This window comes from Chiloscyllium punctatum, chromosome 39, assembly GCF_047496795.1.
Source record: "Chiloscyllium punctatum isolate Juve2018m chromosome 39, sChiPun1.3, whole genome shotgun sequence".
NCBI classification, from domain to species: Eukaryota; Metazoa; Chordata; class Chondrichthyes; order Orectolobiformes; family Hemiscylliidae; genus Chiloscyllium; species Chiloscyllium punctatum.
The window spans coordinates 27,676,930-27,701,763 of record NC_092777.1 but is presented as its reverse complement, the minus strand read 5'-3'; the positions used below and the strand labels follow the sequence as shown (position 1 = coordinate 27,701,763).

The 24,834-nt window shown below is 37.1% G+C and overlaps 1 protein-coding gene and 1 long non-coding RNA gene across 2 annotated transcripts in view; one reads left to right on the top strand and one right to left on the bottom strand.

Moving 5' to 3' along the window:
- Positions 1–1,954: 1,954 nt before the first annotated feature.
- LOC140463894 (heparan sulfate glucosamine 3-O-sulfotransferase 3B1-like) overlaps positions 1,955–24,834 on the bottom strand; it is a 29,433-nt gene continuing 6,553 nt past the window's right edge. The window contains exon 2 of the mRNA XM_072558341.1: positions 1,955–6,334. Coding sequence (XP_072414442.1) covers positions 5,716–6,334 — 619 coding nt within the window. The 3' untranslated portion in view covers positions 1,955–5,715. The remainder of the gene's footprint in view (positions 6,335–24,834) is intronic.
- Positions 6,746–22,290, top strand: LOC140463895 (uncharacterized). The gene is made up of 3 exons (XR_011954806.1): positions 6,746–6,819; positions 13,395–13,494; positions 18,690–22,290. It is a non-coding gene; the product is annotated as an uncharacterized lncRNA (long non-coding RNA).

Here is a 24,834-nt window from a genome sequence, read left to right as displayed (position 1 = left end):
ATCTGCAGTCCTCACTTTCTCCATCATGTGAATAGTGGCAGTTTTCTAGCCTTGGGTGTTTTTCATCTTGAGAATTAAGTCTTCAGCATTGTATGTGCCTTCATATAATTTGACTTCTGTCTTCAAAAGTAATAGAGCATCAAGTTAATTGTCTTCGAGACTGAAATTATTAAACAGTTAAAAAAAACTAATAGGAACATAGGAATTACGAGCAGAAGTAGGCAATTCAGCTCTTCAAGCCCACTTGCCATTTAACATGATAATAGTTGATCTTCTCTTGGTTTTAACTCCACTTTCCTGCCTGCTCCCCATTGCCCTTTATCCTACTTTTCATCAGAAATGTATCTATTTTTTGAATCCATTGATTGATTCTGCCTCTACTGTACTCTGAGACGGTGAGATCCACAGATTCACAACCCTCTGAGGGAAGTAGTTTCTCCTCATCTCAGTTTAGATCTTAATTCCTCTCACTTTATATTTATGCAGTTATACAATGCCAGAAAATAATAATATATGATCTCAAATTCTAATTCGAACCATTAGTGAATTATAAATTGAACCAATTACCTTGTCTGTAAATATGTTAAACTCTGTCTCAAGGTTTACCAAAGATTTAATATATCCATCAACATCATAATAGGATAAATCTTGTATAAAATCCTGATGAAAGATATAACTATTAAATCAAAGCTTGTAAGAAAATAAAAGCAAAATAATGCATAAATCAGAAAACTAAAGCAAATGCTAAAGAAACTCAGTGTACCTGGGAGGTCCGGTGGGGAGGGGTCCCATGTGCCTCTTCTTGTTGGAAGAAAATACACTGCAGATCGTGAAGTAAGAAAAATAATGATGCTTTATTTCATTACATAATGTTAATGAAATTCTTGATCAAATTTTTATCCCTATACTGGCGGGGTAGTCTGCTATATTATCCATAACTTAAAATCGTGATTCCCTGTTATGTTAATTGGAATCACATGACAGGTATTATAACTACTTTTTGTCCTGGATCTATTAAAGAAGCCAATGCTGATAATTGAAAAAAACTCCTAAAATGAACATTTGTTTACATCAAACACTGCCTGATTGGTTATAATATGGTTAGATACTGGTTCTCAAATGTCTTTGATTGTTTCCCAATCTCAAATTGCTCAGTACTGTAATGACAGAACCCCATCTAAATTATAATAGCTTATAATGCTCTCACTATGAGAGTATTCTACATGTGAGAAGTGTTTTAGTAATGCTTAAGAAAACAGTCATGTACTCAGGCTTCAATGAGATGTGTGCCTGCTTCTGAATGCAGAGCTGTCTGCCCTTGAATTCTGCCATTCCCATCTCAGAAATCTGTGGATTGCGGTTTGAAAAGAAATGAGTTAAAGTATCTGCACAGTGCCCAAAAACAATAGAAGTTTACTTCATATTGTACTTATTTAACTGCTGTGTACATTTGGCAACTGGAAATTAAGTTCACGCTACAATGTTTAGAGCCAAAGAGATAAATTCATCCCAATACTTAAGGCAGAATTTAGGCTCAAAATCCCAGAAACCACAAAATATGTTAACCAACTCTACCACCTAATTTTCTCTTCACCCTCAAAAATGTTGAAATCCTGAAGAAATGTCAATGTACAAGTAACAGTTAAGAAATTCTATCAAATGAATAGTTATAGTCGCACCCTTACAGTAAATACTACCTGTTAATTATTTATCTAGCTTCCAGACTCTTACCAGTGTAAACATGCTTACCTCCAAAACCACCCCTAAATTGCCCTTTAGCAGTAAGTCAGCAGGTTTTGATAGAAATTTGATTTTGTTTTCTAATCTTAACCCTTGAAAGGGAATATTTCAGCACCAATAACAAAATAAAGCTGATTATAATAACTGTTATCGTTTTATTCGAAAATACCGGAAATTAAGAAAAGAATCTTTGGTTCAATACAGTTTTCCAACTTTACTTCAAAAACATTTCAACATTAGAAAATAACAGTGTTTATAAAATACACAGACAACTGAAAGTTATTTAATATTTAAGGGGATATATATTCCTAATCTGTAATTTTCCACATTAAAGATGCATTGCAAATAGATACATGTCAACGTTTATACAAATGACAGTGGACAATCCCTGATTACCTCAAACAGGAAGACCCGTGCATCACTTATTACAAGCAATTGATATCATATGTGAAAGAACTGTGTATTAGAAAAAGGTCATATTTGTCTCTGAGTGTGATTATAAACACTGAACATTATAAAATAAACATAAAGTAAGAAATCTCCAGAGGCAGTCTCACTATCTTAAGCACTTAAAATATAATTGGGCCAAACTTTACATATTATCCTGTTTCAATCAATGTGTAGAAAACATCATTGGGCTTGAAGGGGTCACTGATCCTGGCAAACCAAGGGATCGGAATTAATACTTGTGTAAACATTCATGGAGATGCAAACAGTTTATCTCCATAATTTCTCAAAGCTACACACAAATGGCACAAAGAGGAATAAAGCATGAAATGCTGTTAAATGTAATCGTCCACAATTATTTACCTGCTAAAGCACTTATTAAAACTTTGTGTCAATAAAGTTATTTGTGATCATCTATCATAGAAAAATAAGCAGCTACCGGTTTAATCTAACTTGCTCAAAAGGTATCCACCTTTAGGCTAGCCATTTCTTCACTCTGAATAAGCAATAATTCTATGCTTAGGTGAGCAAAAAGCATTTTACATAATTAAAACTGGTGTGTATTCGAGCCGATAATTTGATAAAACATTAACTTCCTTATAGCCTTACTCAGACCATAACAGCATAATATTTAACAACAGACTAAAAACATTTCCTTAAAATAAAGCCAATTTTACCATTTCCCTTCCCATCATTTCCTTTATCCCATTATCTCTAGAAAATTAATTAAGCTACATTCTTAAACAAACAGATTAGTTGAGCTGCCTATTTAGCATCCCATTCCGTTGGTTTTAAATGGGAGGGGGTAAAATATGATCCAATCTTTCTCAGAGGATTGAGGTGCCCACTTAATTAATGCAGCATTGACGATTCATTTTGTGTGTCTTCTCTTTTTGAGCCTCTCAAGCAGTGTTCTAAGAACTGTGCACAACTAGATTTTTTTAACATAGTCATAAACTTCACAAATGCTCCCACTTGTAATCTCCATTAAACAACATGACTGTATTAAAAAAGCAGTACTTTTAAGTTTTCATCACAACTTATTTAAAACTTACGAATTTCTTTAGTAGGGAAACTCTTGATGTGTAATAGTATAGATTAATTCAGTTCCTGTTATAGTGGTTTTGAAATAATGATGTTGATCGTGAACAAATTTTAAATTAACTTTAAAATAAATTGCCTTTTTAGTCAGATTCATTCAGGATTTTCTTCTTTGAAATGGACTCAGCATACATCTAAATGTCAGGATCATAAACCTAATTGTCAAATAATTGGACTTTCCCTGTATCTGAAAGATAAAGAGCCACTTAATATTAAGGCTATGAACATTTTTTTCACATTGAGAAAAAAGAACGAACATCAGTTTGGTAAAATATATTTTATTTGTTTCTTCATAATAAGAAACAGTATGCTTTTGTTCAATATCCTAGAAAGAAACATTTTATCTGTGTAAAATTAATTTTTTGTTGTACATACCACAAAATACTTGATTTACTTTTTTTTTACACATTAACTATTCTAAAGTACAATATTATCAGAAAAAATTTGCTAATATCCGTACTTTTGAATGCAGGCTGAATAAAACTCAACCACATTGACTATTACAATAGCTAACCACCATTTCAAGGTATAAATTTACCCTTCGGAAGACAATGGATTGGATACGCTGTCATGTTACACATTGGGCAGAACTGAACAGATATGTGATTCATTTTTATGGCAAAACTGCTATAGAGCACTTTGCTGCTGCCTCAGTGCATTAGACATCATAGCATGTTACAAATAGCTTCCATTTTGTACGTGAACAATTGTAGTTACTGAAAGGTGGCACCTTGGACAAGATTTTCTGCTTTTAAAAGCAAAAATGACTTTACTTTCAAAAGACAAAAACCTGAATCTATGGGTTTAAACAGGATACCATGCAAAGTGAGAACCTTAACAAAAAACAAAATTTAAAAAAATGTGAAAAATTGTGCTTTGTTCATTAACAAAAATTCTAACTAACCTTACTAGATCAGTGTGGTTGCAGGCTAAATAGCAAACATGTTGATTGAAGCTCACCTTTCTTTAAAAAAAAAGGCAGCATATTGTTCATAGCTCAACACAGAAATGGGTTTGAATAACATCATTGAAGATCTCATCATCATGATTATTGTGGTTTTGATTTCTTGCTCAAGGCTTGAAACGGCACTATGATCCAGAGAAGATTTGAAAATAGTCAAATCCCACAGGAACACATAATAAGTCATGCTTTCATACAGGCTGTCCTCCTGCTTTAGATTTTACTACTTCTGAAATGTGCAGACACAATTTGAGTTGAGGTTCAAGCCATTTTACTTGCACAATCCTTTTTCTGCACAAATCAATATTTAGATTTGAACTAACTGGTTCAGGCAGCAATATGACATGCTGCATTTTGAATTACGGGCAACACTTCTCCCTGTTATTTCATAACCATGTTACATTTTCAGAATTCAATTAATATTTCTGCAAAAACAAGTAGAATCATGAAGTTAACTATGTAATGACAACACCATGGAGATGTGAGTGCCTGCAGGATTACAGATGGCCTCTGAAAGTACTAGACAACTCAACTTTTACAGTAATCATACAAAGCCATTTATGACAGTCTCACTGCTGGTCATCATCAAATGATTGTAAGTATTTTTCCTGTCATAGGGGTTATGGGTATTAGGGTTAAAGAGATGAGGAAAATGTTCAATCCAGAGGTCAAAACCCAAATGATCAAATTTAACAATATGAATGTCTAAGTAAAATGGGAAGTGGAAAAATGTCTTGCCAATTTTAGCCATAAGTTGATGAGGAGAAAGACAGGGCAGTTCAGGCGTATTTGGAATCAGTGTGGGCATCTCAATTTGCACCAACTCTGCAGAGTGATGAGCTAATCTAGTGTTATGCTGTGGACTGAACAGAACATGGGCTTTATGATTAACCAGCGAAGACAAAACAAGGACTCATGCAGCAAGATACTGGTAATTTGTTGTTCATTAGAGGACTTAAATATATTTGTTATAACTAATGATTTTAAACAAGATATGGCGACAGGTTGAATATTTTCCCCTTCTTGTTAATAGGCAAACAAGATTTTATGTTCAACAGTTATGTGCAGCTTTTGCGCTGACTTGTACCATCTGACCACATTTTGTTTTTTTGGCATACTCACAGCAAGAACGTTCTGCATGAAGCCAATGTAGACAGGCAAGGAGACAAATGCTCAGTTGTTAGACCCTATGAACACTGAATACCCGTAACAAAAAGTTGTGCTTTTGGATAGTAAATCTTAAAAATCGATGAATGACAGCACCATCAATGAGCAATGTAAGTAAAAACTGTGGAATGTTAGAAGATATGGGCTGATCTATGTACAGTGTGGTTAGGCAGCTTAGTGAATTAATTGCTTAAGAATTAAAAATAAATTATTATAAAATAGATTTCTGTACAAGTTACATATATATATAGCAATAAATTCACATGTCTTTTTTGTAATTACATGAGGTTAAATTGACCTTAGTCCCAGCCAAAATTCTGTCCTGTCATTTGGTAAAACTTCATGTTGAAAGGCCGGTAAAAGTCTCTCAGTCTCTGAACGACCTCTGGGTCAATGTTGGGATGGGTTCTGCCTTTAGTTTTGCCCAGACAGTGGGGCTTGCTGCTGCCCTCTGGCTTCTTCAAGCAGGGGAAGCCCTTCGTCTTGTTGAAATAGAAATGTTTGTCGGTGATGATTCTCTTCAGACCCAGAAAGTCTTGTACTTTGCCTAATTCTCCGGCTGGGTCACTGATCAGCCTCTCACCACTCACAAACAGAATCTGGTGCATTGGGAAGTACTGTAGCCAATTCTCCAGGTGCTTGGCATAGATGCCAATCTGAATAGCACTCCATGAGGTGTCGATCAGGCCTGTAGTCCTATTTTTGAAGGTCAGGCTCTCAAAACTGGGGATATCCGGTTTCTTTGAGAGAGTTTGTGTATAGTCAGAAATTGCCCTTGTGACAGGATCCCGAACCACCACTATTAGCTTGGCATCCTTGGACATTGCATAGATTCGGGCAGCTACCTCCTTCGTAACAAAGTAACTTGGTGTTTTCTCCATGGTGATTTGTCCATCCAGTGTTCTAGGCATCAGATCCCTAAGTAAAAAGAAAGATACTTGGATGAAGAGAACCATTTCAAAAATAACTCTAGGTTAAAAAAGTCACAAAATCATTATAAAAAATGCTTGACAAATGTAATTATGTAGAATATATGTAGTGCTGCTAATACAGCCTTGTAGCTTGACAGTTGATTCTTCTTAGCCTCAAAAACTGCATTTGCTGGTTCCTCAATGGAAATAAACTAATGTTAATAGAAACAGCCATACACTTAACTCAAGCAAAAGGGATTCTGGGCTAAATTGCCTGGGAAGGGGGAAGGAGGATGAGTAGATAGACGTTCTTTACAACTTTGATGGACTTGCATATTGAATTTTCAGGCGGTTTAAAAAAAAGAGCTGAAAATGTGTTGCTGGAAAAGCGCAGCAGGTCAGGCAGCATCCAAGGAGGAGGAGAATTGTCGTTTTGGGCATGAGACCTTCTTCAGAAATGAAGAGAGTATGCCAAGCAGGCTAAGATAAAAGGTAAGGAGGAGGGACTTGGGGGAGGGGCGTTGGAAATACAATAGGTGGAAGGAGGTAAAGGTGACGGTGACAGTCCGGAGTGGGGGTAGGGGCGGAGAGGTCAGGACGAAGATTGCAGGTTAGGAAGGCGGTGCTGAGTTTGAGGGTTGGGACTGAGACAAGGTGGGGGGCAGGGGAAATGAGGAAACTGGAGAAATCTGAGTTCATCCCTTGTGGTTGGAGGGTTCCTAGGCAGAAGATGAGGCGCTCTTCCTCTAGCCGTTGTGTTGCTATGGTCTGGCAATGAAGGAGTCCAAGGACCTGCACGTCCTTGGTGGAGTGGGAGGGGGAGTTGAAGTGTTGAGCCACGGGGTGGTTGGGTTGGTTGGTCCGGGTGTCCTAGAGGTGTTCTCTGAAACGTTCCGCAAGTAGGCGGCCGGTCTCTCCAATATAGAGGAGGCCATATCGGGTGCAGCAGATGCAGTAAATGATGTATTTGGAGGTGCAGGTGAATTTGTGGCGGATATGGAAGGATCCCTTGGGGCCTTGGAGGGAGGTAAGGAGGAGGTGTGGGCGCAAGTTTTGCATTTTCTGCGGTTGCAGGGGAAGGTGCCAGGAGTAGAGGTTGGGTTGATGGGGGGTGTGGGCCTGACAAGGAAATCACGGAGTGAGTGGTCTTTTCGGAACGCTGATAGGGGAGGGGAGGGAAATATATCCCTGGTGGTGGGGTCCGTTTGGAGGTGGCGGAAATGACGACGGATGATACGATGTACATGGAGGTTGGTGGGGTGATAGGTGAGGAGCAGTGGGGTTCTGTCCTGGTGGCGATTCGAGGGGCGGGACTCAAGGGCGGAGGAGCGGGAAGTGGAGGAGATGCAGTGGAGGGCATAGTCGAACACGTCTAGGGGGAAATTGCGGTCTTTGAAGAAGGAGGCCATCTGGGTTGTTCGGTATTGGAACTGGTCCTCCTGGGAGCAGATCCGGCAGAGACGAAGGAATTGGGAATATAGGATGGCGTTTTTACAGGGGACAGGGTGGGAGGAGGTATGGTCTAGGTACCTGTGGGAGTTGGTTGGTTTATAGTAAATGTCTGTGTTGATTCAGTCATCCGAGATAGAAATGGAGAGGTCTAGGAAGGGGAGGGAGGAGTCTGAGACGGCCCAGGTAAATTTGAGGTCAGGGTGGAATGTGTTGGTAAAGTGGATGAACTGTTCAACCTCCTCATGGGAGCACGAAGCAGCGCCAATACAGTCATCAATGTAGCGGAGGAAAAGGTGGGGGGTGGTGCCAGTGTAGCTGCAGAAGATGGGCTGTTCCACATATCCGACGAAGAGGCAGGCATAGCTGGGGCCCATGCGGGTGCCCATGGCTACTCCTTTGGTTTGGAGGAAGTGGGAGGATTGGAAAGAGAAGTTGTTCAGAGTGAGAACCAGTTCAGTCAGCCGAAGGAGGGTGACAGTGGAAGGGTACTGGTTGGTACGGTAGGAAAGGAAGAAGCAGAGGGCTTTGAGTCTTTCGTGATGGGGAATGGAGGTGTACAGGGACTGGATGTCCATGGGGAAGACAAGGTTTTGGGGACCGGGGAAGCGAAAATCATGGAGGAGGTGGAGGGCGTGGGTGGTGTCCCGAACGTAGGTGGGGAGTTCTTGGACTAAGGGGGACAGGACCATGTCGAGGTATGCAGAGGTGAGTTCGGTGGGGCAGGAGCAGGCTGAGACAATGGGTCGGCCGGGGCAGTCAGGTTTGTAGATTTTGGGCAGGAGGTAGAAACGGGCGGTGTGGGGTTGTGGGACTATGAGGTTGGAGGCGGTGGATGGGAGATCCCCTGAGGTGATCAGGTTATGGATGGTCTGGGAGATGATGGTTTGGTGGTAGGAGGTGGGGTCATGGTCAAGGGGACAGTAGGAGGAGGTGTCCACAAGCTGGCGTTTAGCCTCAGCGGTGTAAAGGTCGGTGCGCCAAACTACTACTGTGCCTCCCTTGTCTGCTGGTTTGATAGTGAGGTTGGGGTTGGAATGGAGGGAGTGGAGGGCTGCATGTTCCGAGGGTGAGAGGTTGGAATGGGCGAGAGGGGTGGAGAGATTAAGGCGGTTAATGTCGCAGCGGCAGTTGGCTATGAAGAGATCAAGGGCAGGTAAGAGGCCAGCATGGGGTGTCCAGGTGGATGGGGTGTGTTGGAGGTGGGAGAAGGGGTCATCAGAGGGTGGGCGAGAATCCTGGTTGAAGAAGTAGGTGTGGAGGCGGCGGAAGAATTGTTCAATGTCTCGCCGCATGTTTAAAAAATAGTAAAGCATTCAAAGTGCCCAATCCAAAATATCCCCCATGATATTTGCTACATATGGTGAGAACTATTTGCAGTTTTTTCAAATTGTCAGAATATAGTTGGTTTTAAAACATTCACATGTTATTCAAAGATATAAAACACCTTAAAATCAGAATGCTGTTGTGACATTCAGCATTGAGAATAACACATTATTCCAACCAACAGTCATTGCAGCAGTTCAACAAAAAAAATCCATAGGGATTTAAATTATGCTCCCTAAAACTATTGCCCATGTTCAGACAGCTGTAGCTTTCTGATCTGCTCAAAACAGAAACTTGAGTCTTTGAGCATAAACGTTTTGCCATTTTAAATAACTTTTAAGTACATTTCTGCAATACAACAATGATTGTTAGAATATACTGTTGGAAGTAGATGGTTTCCACTCGCATTTCATACATATTGCCAAACCAATAAGACAGTTTGATTCTGTTTAGAATAACTTATAATAATTTTTTGTTGGGACAACCATATAATAAATAAACATTTTTTGTTAAAATAAATAAAATCCAACTTCTGGAAATGTTACGCTGCACGGGGCAAGAGGGCATGTTTATTCATGTTGTATGTGTCACTGCTGAATGTATTAGAACTTACTGTGAGAACATTTACAAGTGACCGTGAAGATGACTCATATTATCTTACATGGCTATGATACATGAACATTTGTCTCACTTGGAGCAATAAGCTAGACAGTCACCTCAGTTACAACATTAACCTAGACAGGCAACATGACTAGTATGTTAGTCAACTGGTCCATGAACAATTTATCAAGCCAATTAAATCCTAAGGCATGAGAACACTGTAAATATGCCGCTTCCCACAGTTCATGACCACTGAGAAGGACAACGCTATCAACTCCAGGTTTCTTGCCAAGTCACATTCGCCTTGGACATGGTGTGGAGATGCCGGTGTTGGACTGGGGTGGACAAAGTTAAAAATCACACAATACCAGGTTATAGTCCAACAGGTTAATTTGAAAGCACTAGCTTTCAGGTGGCTTCGGAGTATAAGATTGAAAGACACAGAATTTATATTCTGAATAATGATGGCTCCTCCTTTATCTGCTGGTTTGATGACAATGTTGTGATTGGTTATGAGAGCATGGATAGTGTTGCATTGTGATCGGGTGATGTTTTGCTCTACCTTGTGGGTGGGGCTGATTTTTGCTGTAAATTCAGTGTCTTACGATCTTATATTCCACAACCACCTGATGAAGGAGCAGTGCTCCGAAAGCTAGTGCTTCCAAATAAACCTGTTGGACTATAACCTGGTGTTGTGTGATTTTTAACTTTGCCTGGGATATATATGCTTGGAATTTTCACAAGGGCTTTCTGCTAGTAAATTATTGAAACCTGATGAGGAATGGTAGAAATGGAATTTTAAACCATAATTTTCTGATTTTTAACCAGGATCACAGCAAAAATCTACATAGAAATTCAGATTCAAACTATCTGCATTCATTATTTCTGGATCAAAATCCTAGAATTCCTTGTTGAAAAACTTCAGGGAACACCATCAATACAAGGACTGCAGCAGTTTAGAGGAGAAAGCACACCACAACTTTTTCAGAGCAATACTTACACACATACCTCTTACTATAAAGTTCTGATGCTGCTTAGTATATTTCGATCAGAATGTCTATTAATGGGAAAGGCAATTGGAATGAAATTTTGGGGAATTTACAAATTTCTTACAGCTGGACTTAAACACAATGTCAAGTATTCATGATTCAGTTATTTAGTCTGATTCTATTGAAAGTAAATTCACCATCCCTCTTAAGTTGACAAACCATTTGTATCTATCATTTGAAGTGAGTAATGTAAACAAGAGGGCAACATAGCACCAATAAGACATAATAACCAGAGACTTAATTCAATCAACTTTGAATTAAGAATGGTAGACTGCACATCTTGATTCCCAAAATTTATAAACTTACTTCAAGATAATTTATATTATTAGTTAGAATGAGAGCAAACAATGAAATATATTTTAATGGGGTAATTATGGTTAGTCTATCAGACAATTTATATTGCATTTGTTGCCTCTTAAGAATTCTATTTAGGGAATCATTCATATTAGTACCTTTCAAGAACAGTCTCATAATTTAATGAAGATTTCTTTAGGAATTAAACGTAATTCTATGAATACTTGGATATGTGTCTTAAGTAAAATACCCAATTTGCATAATTTGCCCATTAGCTACAACATTTGGACTCAATCAACATTAGGCCACAAGGCTTGATAGAACAAAAATTCAAAGTCTGTGATGCAATACAAAATGAGTGTTAAGTGCTGAATCTTTAAAAACTTGAGAAAGGCAACAAAGATAGACAAAAGCTGTCAATAGCAGGTTGTCATTTCATAATCCAGTCCTCCAACTTCCTTGGAAACTGTTTTTGTGCAGAGAGGCACTGTGCTAATCTGCTCATGTTTCTCAGAGGAACCTTCACTGACGATAGTCAACTGGAGAGTGTTGGGGACTGGCAAAGTTTCCTTTTTGTTTTCAGCTGTAACCAGTCCTCACTATGATGGGAATATAGTTCAGTACCTACGTAAAGTTTACAGACATATTTGTATTAAAAGAACTATCAAGGTAGCTAATATAAAAGCTATTTAGCTCGACTGTTGATAATACTCTCAGGAACAAAGTAGGAAAGCAGCAATTGGGGTTCAGTGAGCTTATTTCCATCAAGCAGTTTTAAAAAAAATTTTTTGTTCGTGCATTTGACTAGTGGTAAATACAATCATTTTAACAGGAATATGATTCTTAAATTTGTACTAATTAAAGGAAGCCGAACTTTAGCAAGCAACAGATCACTAAGAAATATTCTATCTGGATAATATTTAAATGAACATACATAGGATTTATTCAATTTTTGAAATTGGTCCACTTGGTCAAGTTGAACTTTAAGATAATGTGTACAAAATCAGGACAACTGTAATTTTCTGAACAGATTCCAAAATGAATAGGAATAAAGTCTTTGGGAAAGTATTGCCAATGATTAGGCAACATTAAATAGTTGATCTATTCAAGAATATTCATTATACCTTCCTCAAAAATACTATGATCAGCTATTTAAAGTATTGGAATTTAGATTCAGGGTTCCATTGCCACCCCACAAATTTATTGTGTTTATATTCCATGTACGATGCCTTAAAACATCGAAGGGAATGTTTCATGCTGAAGGCTTGCTTGAACAGGAAGGGTTTTATCAAAACGTGCAACTTAATTTAAAGACTCTTACACAATCATTATATTAGTACTAGTACAAGTCACATGTCTTCTCATTCAGCTGTTACTTAATCCACATTATTGTGCAAGAGTTTCAGATTGGCAGCAAATTTGTGATTGACACAAATTAACTGCAAACAGGCAATGCAAAATCATTTGGACATTGTACCAAGTGCAGTACAATTCCAAGGACCCAATACAGCAAAATCTCCAAAACAGCTTCCGTTGGCTCTTCTGTGGTATAAAAATTAAACTGGCATTTAAGTACTATATATGATTTGGGGTTAGCAGTATGGTTGACCTTCTGACTTACTGTGGCACCAGAAAGTGAGCTAAATTAAATAACCAATTACACAGTCTAACTTTTCTTATTTTTGTGAGGCTTAACAATAAGATCAAGATGGATCTCTGAAAAGCAGGAAGATACAGCATGATCAAATAGCCACAAAATACAGGAATATTCATGTTCCTTTTGCAGCTATCGTCAAATATATTCACTCTTCAATACATTTATAAAGAACCAGGGAATGTGCATTGCTTATGGTTGATTTACCAATAAGCTATAAAGAACTTTTATGGAGTTTTCAGCATAATATTACAACCTAATCTATGTGCCATTCACAGAGCTTGACAACTAATTCTGTTACTGAGCAGAAATAGATACAGCAGTTCTGGTGACAGTGTACACATTTTTTCATAAGAATCCTACTTTAAAATTTGGATAGGATCCATTTTAAACACAATGTCCATTTTGATTTAATATTTGCAAAGAAAGTAAACATTGACAGGAACAATGTAAACTGTTGTGTAAAATTTGGAGAAAGTATGTAGTCAATAATATGTTTTGCTGTGATTTCAATGGTTTCAAAGCAACAAAAGACTATGAAGTCTGATTCACTATTAGATGAAAAGGAAGACACCATCAATATGATTTATATGGTGTAAGTATTCAGAGATTTCATCAGCAAATAGATGTTCTTTCACATTACTTCAGTTCTGCTTTCATGTCTTTTGTTTGTTTCATTTACTTTTCAATTTCAGCACACAAAGCTAGAAGATCTGCTACAGGAAGCAAGCCAGAGACCTCCCTATTCTCTTTTATTCTTGGAGTAGCCTACCTGGTTCCAACAACAATTGTAAGGTATAGTAGCCTTGTCATCTATCTAACAAGTGTCATGCACCAGTCAGAATGTTAAAATGTTGTACTGATGTTTTGAAGGTGCCCTTAAACTAACCAAACATCAAAAGACAATCTTCATGATCCATGAACAAAGGTTCAGTTAACTAAATGGTTGACTACAACTAACCATGGTTCTCTGAACACAGACTCCTGATTGTAGCTTGAATCAGCTGAACAGAAAGTGTTGATCTGCAGATCTCCCTACGGTTTAGCCGCCAAACCATCTTGTTGACCATTTAAATGTCAGCAATATTAAAAAAGGAAGCAATTAGAATTCTTAACAACCCAGTTAGTACTGAGTGAATGTTCAGCCATTTCAGTTTGCTGTAAACCATCAAGAAATAAATCAATTACTCAATGGAAGTAGTCTCTGGTAATCCAGACCTAGTTATTTTGCAATGGAAAACAATCCTGCTACACCATTGCCATATTAAACATTGCACAAAGATTCAGAAGCATACACAATATTTGTGACACAAAGTTTCACAACCATGGCTTTGGACTAAATTATAAAAGGTGCCAGGTACTGGCAAAGCAATGAAGTTCTTGCATCATTGATTGTGACGTCAAGTCTCCTGAAAGACAATTTACCATGCCAATATTTTCTGAAAAAGATCCTATATTTTATTTCATGTTGATACTTCAACCAATATTCAAACAAAATTCTGAAAATTTAAATTATTTTCATTTAGATTCCTATTTTTACCCTAATCCTTGAAATCATTGATGGTGTAATGTAGAAGAATATTATCAATTCATCTATGCCATTACAACTGAACCAAGAATTTTTTCAAATGCGTCATTTTCCTTTCAAAAGGTGCCATTATGAACATGAACTCACTTAATAATTTACATTACAATTTTGCTGTATGGCTAGGCAGTCAAAAAGGGTCTATTCTGTTCTTCCACTCCAATAGAAAATTGACACCCAATTAAAAAAGAACTTTGATTAACACTAAATTCTTGTTAACAGTAAGCTTCCTTCACTAATGTATGCTCCAAATACATATTGTGAAATAATAGAATTAAAGGGAAACTTGTCCTTTTTACATATATTTTGTACTGAAAAGTGGTGACAACAATCACATGGTTGCCAAATAAGAAACTCTCCAGTCACAAGGTATGGTTACATAAAAGTACAGCATGTCAAAGCTTGTTCCAGGAAGAATCTGCAATACTTGAATATGCTGTGATGAACTACTGTATCAATTCAATTAAGATAGATTAGCCTTTGTAGATCCGGCTGTACTCAACTTGTACAGTCTTGTTAAACCTAGGAACACCTGTGCTTTTCATTTATGTACATTGATATTATGTTAAGTGCATTTAATTACACATTCACATTGCTTCCCTAGTTGAAAGCAAGGCAGGGGAATTCTTGAGAGGCAACAGCATTAGAAGCGCACATATTATGGGTCCACATGGTCACCACTTAAAATGTTACAAGCACAGAAACACATTCCCTCTCTTTTGATATCAGCCATCAAGTTCCAAAGGGGTTTGGTTGGAATAGTAACACCATGTAAACAGGGGAGGGTTACTGCAACAATGCCAAATGGCAACATGCTCAGATTTTATCTTTCTCCCTATCTGAGAAATATGTGGTCTCCATGGAATGAGTGAACATGGTTTGGCGTTAAAGTATGTTGGGGAAAACATCTGACACACATCTATCCTACCACTCCATGATTCAATCAATCTCTGTTCTAGTATAAGGCACCATGCACACATGGGCTATTACTTGAATTTCCTGCACATTTCTTAGCAAAAAAACTCACCAGTTGCTAGGTTGCAATCCACAAATGAAAGTGAATGTAATGAATTTGGATTTCTACTTTGTTATTCTAGGGTGAAGTATACTGTAGTTCCTTTAAGTTCCAAGAGGATTAAATGAGAATTACTCTCCACAAGGTTGGTCACTCACTGACATATTTGCAAAGCCTATTAGGGATTCTACAAATCATTACTTTTGTTGAGGTCCAAAAATGTTAAAAGCAGTCAAATGAACCATTGTCTGTTTATTGATGTAAACAGTTGTATTTTAAACATTAACTTGAGAAAATGGCCTGTCAATGTGCTTAATTGAAAGTTTCAGAGAGTTTTTAGGTCAATGCATTGAAGGAGGGATCTGTCACAATCTACAATTCTTGACTTGTAATAGAGTTCAAAAATCCATATTCTATTCACCACTGGAAAGGACCTTCTGTTTTCCCATTGTGATGTGCCTTGCTGTATTTCAGAGGAAATCACTGAAGCATTTGTGAGGGGAATGTCATGTCGGTGTTGTCCATTCTTGCCTAGGCTGCTAGATAGAGTGCCATATGTAACCATCCTAAGGGGAAGGAGGAGGAAATAACTGCTTTGGGTTTCTCATGTATTTGAAAATTATACCATGTGGTTTGCAGAAGGTGCAGACAGAGCCGCTTATTGCACAAACAAGTTTTGCTTCTCATCATTTCAATGAACTGAAGAATGCAAAATGGCAAGCAGCTTCACAAAAATGGGGAAATGGGATGAAATAGAAACCATTAAAGGATATTCTTTTTGTTGAAGAATCTCAAGGAAAAAGGAAGTACAAATGTAAAATGGTAAGCATTGGTGAATGTTCTGCTTAATTTTAAAAGAAAATGAACATGTAGATTAAAATTGTAGCCCAGCTCATACCAGAACTAAAAGACTGATTTTGCATGTTATATCAAAAACATTCACTTAGCAGCGACTTTTAAAGATGAGATGATTAATTTATTTACCCTGGTCTCTTGTCAGAGATGTCAGTCACCTGTTACTGGCCTATCGTATCACTGAGAGAAAAACAGTAGTATATCAGAGCTACAACAGTTAGGGGCCTCACTTAGAATTAAGTTTTTAGCACTCTTTAAAAATAGGTTACGTTTATAGCACTAGATAAACCTTTCAGCAGGTATCCACTACCTTCGAAGGCTACAATGTGCTGGTCATGCGACACATTTGAGAACAATGTTCAATTGACATTTGCCGAAATTTGATCTGCTAAAGCAAAATCTAGCTGCTCCAGATAATGTGGTAAACAGAGCAGTGTAACACCTTGTTGCTTTGTCCTGTGGAGCTGAGTCTGCTTTCTAAAATGTGCACTTTCTCAAGCTTTTCTACATGTGGATTTATCACATTATTGTGTAGAGAGCGATTCCATAATACATGATGCATATTAACAAAAACTCACTAGTCAACTGCAATTAATCCACAACTTTTTCTGTGGCCTACGTTTAATAGAATGTTAAGCAAGTTTCCATAACTTAAACCAACTTACTTCTATTTCTCAAATAGTTTTTTTTCTGATGATATTTTCCGAAAGTGAATTCCAAAAGTAACAGATTGGCAGCTACCCTCCTTAACACACGACTGTAATTTTAGTTTTATTATCTTCACTCCAAAAGATTTTGTACAGTAACTTAGAGGAATCAGTTGAAGTGGAAAAAAATCATTCAGTAAAATATTTCCTTCTATTTAGCAACTTTTAACAGCATCCTGCACAAATGAACAGCTCAGAAACTGGTCATTTCTTGCTTCCAATGCACAGTTGAAAGATACCAATTCAGACCAGAGTAATCAAAAAGGCAAAACAAAAAGTTGGCTTTTTGACTCCCAACTAACACACAAATAACATATATGGTATGACTTCATTTGTTGACATCTTTTAGCATGTTAAATTGCTGTATATCAGCACATTAGCCTCGAGACAGGAATTGCAATTGAAGTGTATCCAGAGCAGAACTTGATGTTTTCTTGAACTTGGGTACTGAACTCTAATATTACATTACAAGACTTAATGGAATAATTTGCAATCAATCACCTTGATAGTTTCCCTGCATAATACTGGTGAAAAGTTAGTGATTTGATCAAAATTATTTTAAATCAACAATAGGTCAGAGTATTACAATCCATTTCCTGCTGTGAAAGCCTTATATATACAGTTAATTGCTCTTAGTTTTCATGGTATTAGCTAGATGTAACTAATTGTTTGAAGTGGTGAATCTCAGGTGCCATATTCATTTATGATCCATTGACAATTAAATCTAACCAGCAAGTTTCAAACTTCCCCCAGCTGTATTATGTGAGCATGAAAATAGTCAAAATTATTTTAATCATTGAAGATCAGAGTTAATTATCTCCTTTCAAACATAACTTTACAGATGCTATGTCTCAGAATGTTTCAGCTTTCTTGAGTCCAGCCTGGATTATATTCGGAACTGGTAGGAGTAGAAAGTTCTGGAGAATTTGCCTCACAAGAGGGAAGCAAATAACATTCGTCATTACATTCACATGACAAGGAACAATTACGCCTTTATTAGGCATACACAACTATTCCCCAATTTTATCATATATTCAGGCTAGCCTCCTGATATAGGTAAAAGCACATTGAACATCCAAAGTACTACATCAAACGTCTATTTAAGACACCATTTCAAACTAGTCATTCACATTACAGAATAGGTACCAGCTTTCCTGTCTTCTTTAAAGAGACAAGTGGTAGCCACTCTTAAAAAGATACATAAGAGTTTATTCCTTAGCCTGTGAAACTGGAAACCACAGGAAATCTGCTTCTACCTCCAAAAGAACTGCTGTCCAGCTTTATCCTTTCCAGTTTACTTTCACTGCACACCCCTTTCCTTCAACTGCACCCCACTCCTTCAAGACCTCGGCTATGAGTCAGTTTGGGATCATTGCTGCCTGAATTCCTAATCCAGTGAGCAGCATTGGGACCTTGAAATTGTGCCAACAGTGCACCAGAGTTAGGGAGTAGAGGCCCATGTTTAGTTAATCCTGGCTGCACATCATTGGGTGTCCATTCAAGCTATGGCATCTATTTTGTGCTAGTTTCCAACACTGCACAATTGTCAGGCTCTGTATTTGAAAGAAGTTCAAAAATTATTATCTTGCTATTGAATGTTCCATATTTCATATACGCCATAACATTCTGTTCATTCATTGGGAAGAGCTTAAGGCATTGCACCACTGTTCAGTAATGCGCTTTTATCTGGCTCTGACCCATTACCAGCGATGGAAAATATGATAGCATGATACTAAAGATGGCAGCAGATAAAACAATTTGTGTAGCAGCCGCAATCATTTTGGTAAGAATGTCACAGCTGTTCAGTTTTTTTCTTATATTCTGGTAGATGTCTTACCCTGGAGTGTTGCAATTTCCACATCAAGCTGGAGTTTGGAAATCCCCAGGCCCATGCAAAATCTTCCACATGTGTAGAATGATACAGTTACAATGGCTACGACAATCCAGGATGTATCTCATGCTTAGAAAGTGGGAGAAATATCGCAAAGTCTGTGGGATATTTTGAACACTGGTCAAACTACGCAAGCATCATAAGTCAGAGGGAGCACTGACATTCAGATTCTGCTGTTTAACAAGAAGAACCAAAATTATTCTCTACTGTTTCTTTGCTTGACTGGATTGCCCTGGAGAAGCAACCAAATACAATCACATGTTTCTGGCTGCCCAATTGCACAATTGTTAAATGCTGAAAGAGATACACTGATCCAAAAGAAACATTAATAGCTCATCATATCTTCAATACTAAATAATTTGTAGTCAATGACAAGCATCATTAACCAAATCAGTCATTACATAACAGACAAGTATTAGTTAAAATCAACCAATTGAAAGCTTCTCGTCTGAGCCTAATTAAAACAGTGACCATATCATTTCATCGAAAGGAAGTTCAACTGTTCTTCAGTGTGACTCTGATATTTGAGACTATTTCTGCCACAAAATTAGTGAGAACTAATTACCCGCGTGGTTGAAGTTTCAATAGCAACATTTTCCTCGAGAAACATCAATCTCCACACAAATTACTTTTATCAACTGAAAATCGTCATGTGAAGAAGGCCTGCATGTGTCAGATACGTTTGTAACTTTTTAGCCAAAATCAGCATGCATCAACTTCTATATGGAACAATACAAGCTATTTCTGCCAAGTCTGTGCCCCTTGATGAATTGACGGGTCGCTGGAGCATTAAGAGTTAATAATTGATACAAGTCTAATGAAAGTAGTTAATGCCAATTGCATTCATTGCCCTTGGTGTTTCTTTCTCCCCTTCTTAAATTTTGTCAATAAACGTCATTGCAGGCCAACATACTAGTAACATAAGTGCTCAACATACAATTTTGAAATTCAAAACATCCTTCTGTTTGGTCAAAAGCAAAACAAATCAAATGTTGAGCATTAGACCTTCAGATCAACTGGGTCCTTTTGATACTGCTGACTTCAGCTACAAGGGAAAGCAAACCTTATTAACAAAGAGGGAATAAGTATTGACAGAAGTTTGATAAGAGGGGCTGTTTGAATGGTCATGAACAATAATTGGCAGTACAGCATGTGTGGAAAGCTTACTGCCAACATGGGTGTTTGACATGAAGTTCCTGTTGGACTGAACTGCTTTTGTTTCCACCTTCAGCAGGAGATTCCTATCTCACTCAGCCATGTTTTCCCAACTGTTGTGGCCACATTCAGTGGTGGCCAGCAGGGGCCAGGCCACCCCAGTAGCCTTGCTCCTCCCCTCTCCCCATGCCCCCCTTACAATTAGTCTCTGTAATTCAGAGTGAAAACAATCCCCGGCTTCTTAGTGCAAGATGAAAGGAATTTGTGCAGCAGAAGTAATTTCACTGCTGTGAACAGGCCACTCCAGGCATTGTGTCCAGCTAAGGAGTTGGAACGGGATTGGCTGGAAGGGATTGCCATGTGATTCTGCTGCTACCTACTGTTTTTATGGTGCTTAGGTAGAACTTGTTGGGATAATAGTGACAAAAGAATACAGGACAGAAAGTAATCTTTTAATGCACAGAGGAAAGTGTTTTATTTATACAACACCAGTTCCTTCACTGCATTCAAACCTAATTGCACTTTCTTCATGCTGAACAATTTCTAAAGAAATCCATTGTCCCTTGCTTCACAGTGGGCTAATTAACTAAAAGCTTTAAACAAGTATGTTTTATAGTTTGAGATCACAGGTTGGACACTATATAAAATCACATCTACGTAAAAGGGGTTGAGTTGCCTAGAGTTCTGAAATCAAACAGAAAAGGGAGCAAAATAAACTATCACAATTCTCATTTGGATCTTTACAATCTTATACGTTTAACTTTCCAAACATATAAACTTTTTGTTAACAAATAAAGTTAAAAGATATGAAATAGAAGCCAGACTTTACTTTTAAATAAACATCAGCTAATTCTGTATCTCAACAGCTCTGCACATCCATAACATCACTTAAAAAAATCAGATTGACACTCAAACAAAGTCAAAATTAACATGCATCAAGTAAGTTACTTTTGGCTTTTCTCAGTTTGATACATTTCAGATGAATACGTTCTGGCAGAATCCTTCTACGATATTTAATAGAAAAGACTAAACTTATTCAACAGAGCAAGAGAACAGTTGCTTCTGAAACTAGATGCATTCAATCTGCTTCTAACTAACATCCAGGACAGCTTTGGCACGCTGCAACCCCTCAATGCTTTTTAATGCAAAGTTATTTCCGAAGGGAAAGAAGTGATGTGTAACCTAACATTAAACCTGTCTAGCCTTAAAGTCTGTTCAGAGCAGCTAAGTTGGCAGTCAAGCAACTAAAGAGAAAACAAGGTTTAGTTACTTTGTTATTTAAACTACAGGATATTAGCCTGACCTTTCCCAGAGTGCTGCTGGTCCAGTTGTCCATTAAAAAAAAATCCAGAATGTAAGGCTAATGAGGCATTTGGGTCAAGAGCCTGCAAACCAGGGAAACAATCAGGGTCAAACACTCGAGTAACACTTTAAAAAAGTCTTCAGTGGGTGTGCAACACAGACAGAAATGCAGAACAAGATAAACAAAAAAATAGCAGCGACAATCGTGTCTTTAGTCCAAAAAGATCCTTTGTCTCAGAGATTGACTGAATGACACAAACCTTGCACATCAACAGAAAATTGAGATAACGTACTATTTTGTGTTATTAGTTTGTAGTTGTATTTCATTACTCTGTTGATTCCAATATCTACACAGCCACTTACTTGTTCAATGGTCTTACTAATGTAAGAGCCAAGAATTCTTACTTATATATACATGCAGTTTTTAATGCAATTCAATTTGATTAAATATAATTGAGACTCTGTAAAATCTGGGAAAGTTTAACTGAAGTACCTGGGGTACAATGTCATTAAATTCCTCTAAACTTTTACTTAAGATCAAATGGACATTTTTGTATTAACAGGTTTACCTATAACTGACTACTCACATTCATATGTTTAAGCAACTTAAGTATTAGAATCATCAATCAACTAATTTACTAAGTTCACAAACTGGAGAGACCAATTGCTGGAAAAATACTTACATTATAGCTTATTAAGGGACAACAATGCAATGATTGAAACTTTGTATTACAAATGACCTGAATTATGAGGGTAATTTCACTATATCATACGAGACCACAACAATCACTGTAAGAAGAATGCTAGAATTACATTGTCCATTGCAGTGACAATATTATGGCTTTAACAGTGTATTTTGTCCTTTTTTTAAACATGAAGAAAGGTTGAGACGGAGGTGATGAGCAGTCTATTCAAAGCCAATAAAGTGAAAAATTTGTGAGGCCTTGGGTTTTTTTTAAAGTTGAAACAATAGAAGCTGCCTGAATGGGTGGGGTTAAGTTCCCACTGAACCAGAAGTTTTAGTTTTTGCCAAGGTTATGTTTATGGGATATTATTAAATTGGAACAGTTCAATGTTAATAGTTAAGACATAGATATTATTTTTAATAATTTCCATAAAGTTACAGTTAAGCCAATTCTTTTCTATTTTTTATTCTGACTGTATTTTAGCTGTTAGTGCAAAAATAAAATGGGGCTTGCTTAAAGTCAAGTAGTTTGACCAACCAATTGCATCTGGAAAGCAATGCCTTACACTTACCTTTGAAATAAGAAATCATTTAAAGTCTAGGCAATCTTCTCAATATGTTATGAGGGGATTGGGTCTGATCCATAACACACCAATGATAATTACAAAGTGAATGTGAAGACAAACGTACTATTGTGGGAACCTGTAAAGCAACATTAGTGTAGCTCTGACTGATGGATTTCCTGGTACTGCACAAGCTTTAAAGCCTCAGTCAGTTTCAGTGTGACTGCCTAAGTGAATATTCAGGACAGTGGCATTAGGGAAATTAAAAATTACTGCCAAATACCTAATAAATCATTGACATGTGGATAATGTAAAGACTCATTCTTCCAGTTACACTATTTTTTTCTGCTACTTACACAAGCTCATAGATTCCCAATCATCTCTGTCCAGTTGATAAACTAGTTGTCAATCGTAAGGTCTCAGATTGATAGTCACAAATTATCTTCCAAAGCAATCCTGAAGGTTTTGAAAATCCCTTTGTATTTGATTAACTCATTTGTGCAACCCTTTCCCTTTACAATATAAACATCAATATGCAGTTCAGTACATCATTAATTAGATACAAGAACATTTAAGTAAGATATTAATCAGAATTGGTGTACTTAATTGACTTGTTTGATTGGCCAAGTTAGGTTTTTGATACTGTAATCTAAACTGTAGGATACGTTGGTGAAAAATATTTCATGCACTGTCTGGATAGTTAGATGAAAGAAGGCTTGCAACAGGCGGCACTTTATTCAATGGTACATCGAGGTTTCCTATCACTGAAGTTGCCCCTAAAAGTTGTTAAATTAATCATAAATTCTGCTTAATCATTTCTTTTGCAAATTTGTTTTAAGCCAATTCTCGATCTACATGTTTACTTAATCACAAAAGAGAACATTGAGAGATTCTGCACCATTCGATTTGAAATGCTGCAGCTGTCTGAAAAAAATTCCCCTGATTTTAAGTAATGTACAACTTTCACATTTTTTATGAATGGCTATTGAGAGTGTAGCTATTAAGCATTTTGTTGCAATGTCCTTCAGCCTATTTAATTGCAATACAGTTGAAAAAGATTTGAATACTGTGTCAAATGAACAAAAAAGAATGAGACACAGCTTTTTGCTATTAACATTCCAGTGACAAATCCACCACAATTAATGATTCTGTCTCATTAAACAATTTAACATTCTTCAACTGGTTGTCCTCATCTTATCTGTAACTTTTAAACCAGTTCATGTCCTGTATTTTACTTTTGTGGCAGCAGAACACTAGTACAGACAGATTAATTAATGATAATTGTAAATATAAAAGCCTCAGTTCCTGTAAAATAAACACCACGTTCACCCTGGTACAGATACATTATATACAATTAATTAAACTGACAATATCTTGGCTTTTGCTACAATGTGCAGATAATTTGAGATGAGCTAATTGCTGTGAAATATTATCCAAATTGAAAATACATTGACTGTATCTTGTGTAATGAACCTCAGCAGATTTTGAGTTGCTCAGTAGCATACAGCCACTCACAACAGAAACATTCCCATGTCTTATATTGTGCAATTGTAATTATTTTCTTAATTAAACTCAATGATGTGCTGAACTAAATTTAAGTCAATTCAAAACAGCAATTTAATGAAACATTTTAATGTACAAAGTAAAATGTTGTTTCCTTTTTTGTATGAACAAATATAAAGCAATCGCTAACTATTTAGGCAGCTATTCAGTAAGGAAGTTATGCACATTGACCTGTCTTAGTCTGTACTTGCAAAACTCTTATCCAAATGTGTCTTTGTAAATCCCTTGACAACAAATAGCACTTACAGATATAGCTTTTCTAATGGAGAGCTTGACTCCAAATACAAACAACATATTGTACATTCATTCTGTTAACATATACATAGGCAACTCATTGCATATACCAAAATGGGAGGACTTAGGTATGAGGTAGTGTAATTTCACTGTTACCTAAGCAATACTCTCTCTTGAACTAACTTGATAAAAAAATCAAAGTGAACATTAGAAAAATAAATTTGCAAATGTTTGACTCATAGATTCTCTCTGAATCATAAATATTCATTGTCAAACTGATTATAACTCAAATCGTCAATGTTTCCCCTTCTCTCTTTCTCAAGCTTCATTAGACAAGGATGCAAATCTCAATAAAAATCAGCTATCCTGGCTAAAAATGCACACATGCTTCCAGGCAAAAAAAATAGCCCTTAACACAAAAGTGAAGATAATATTAAATTAGGTTCAAACAGAAATACTTTGGTCCTGTGATTGTTTGCTGAGGCTAAATTGTATATTACGCCCCATACACCTAGCTACCCAGTGAAACTCTGGTTTTCCTTTTCCCAGTGGACCAGACAATGTTCCTGCTAAGTAACTC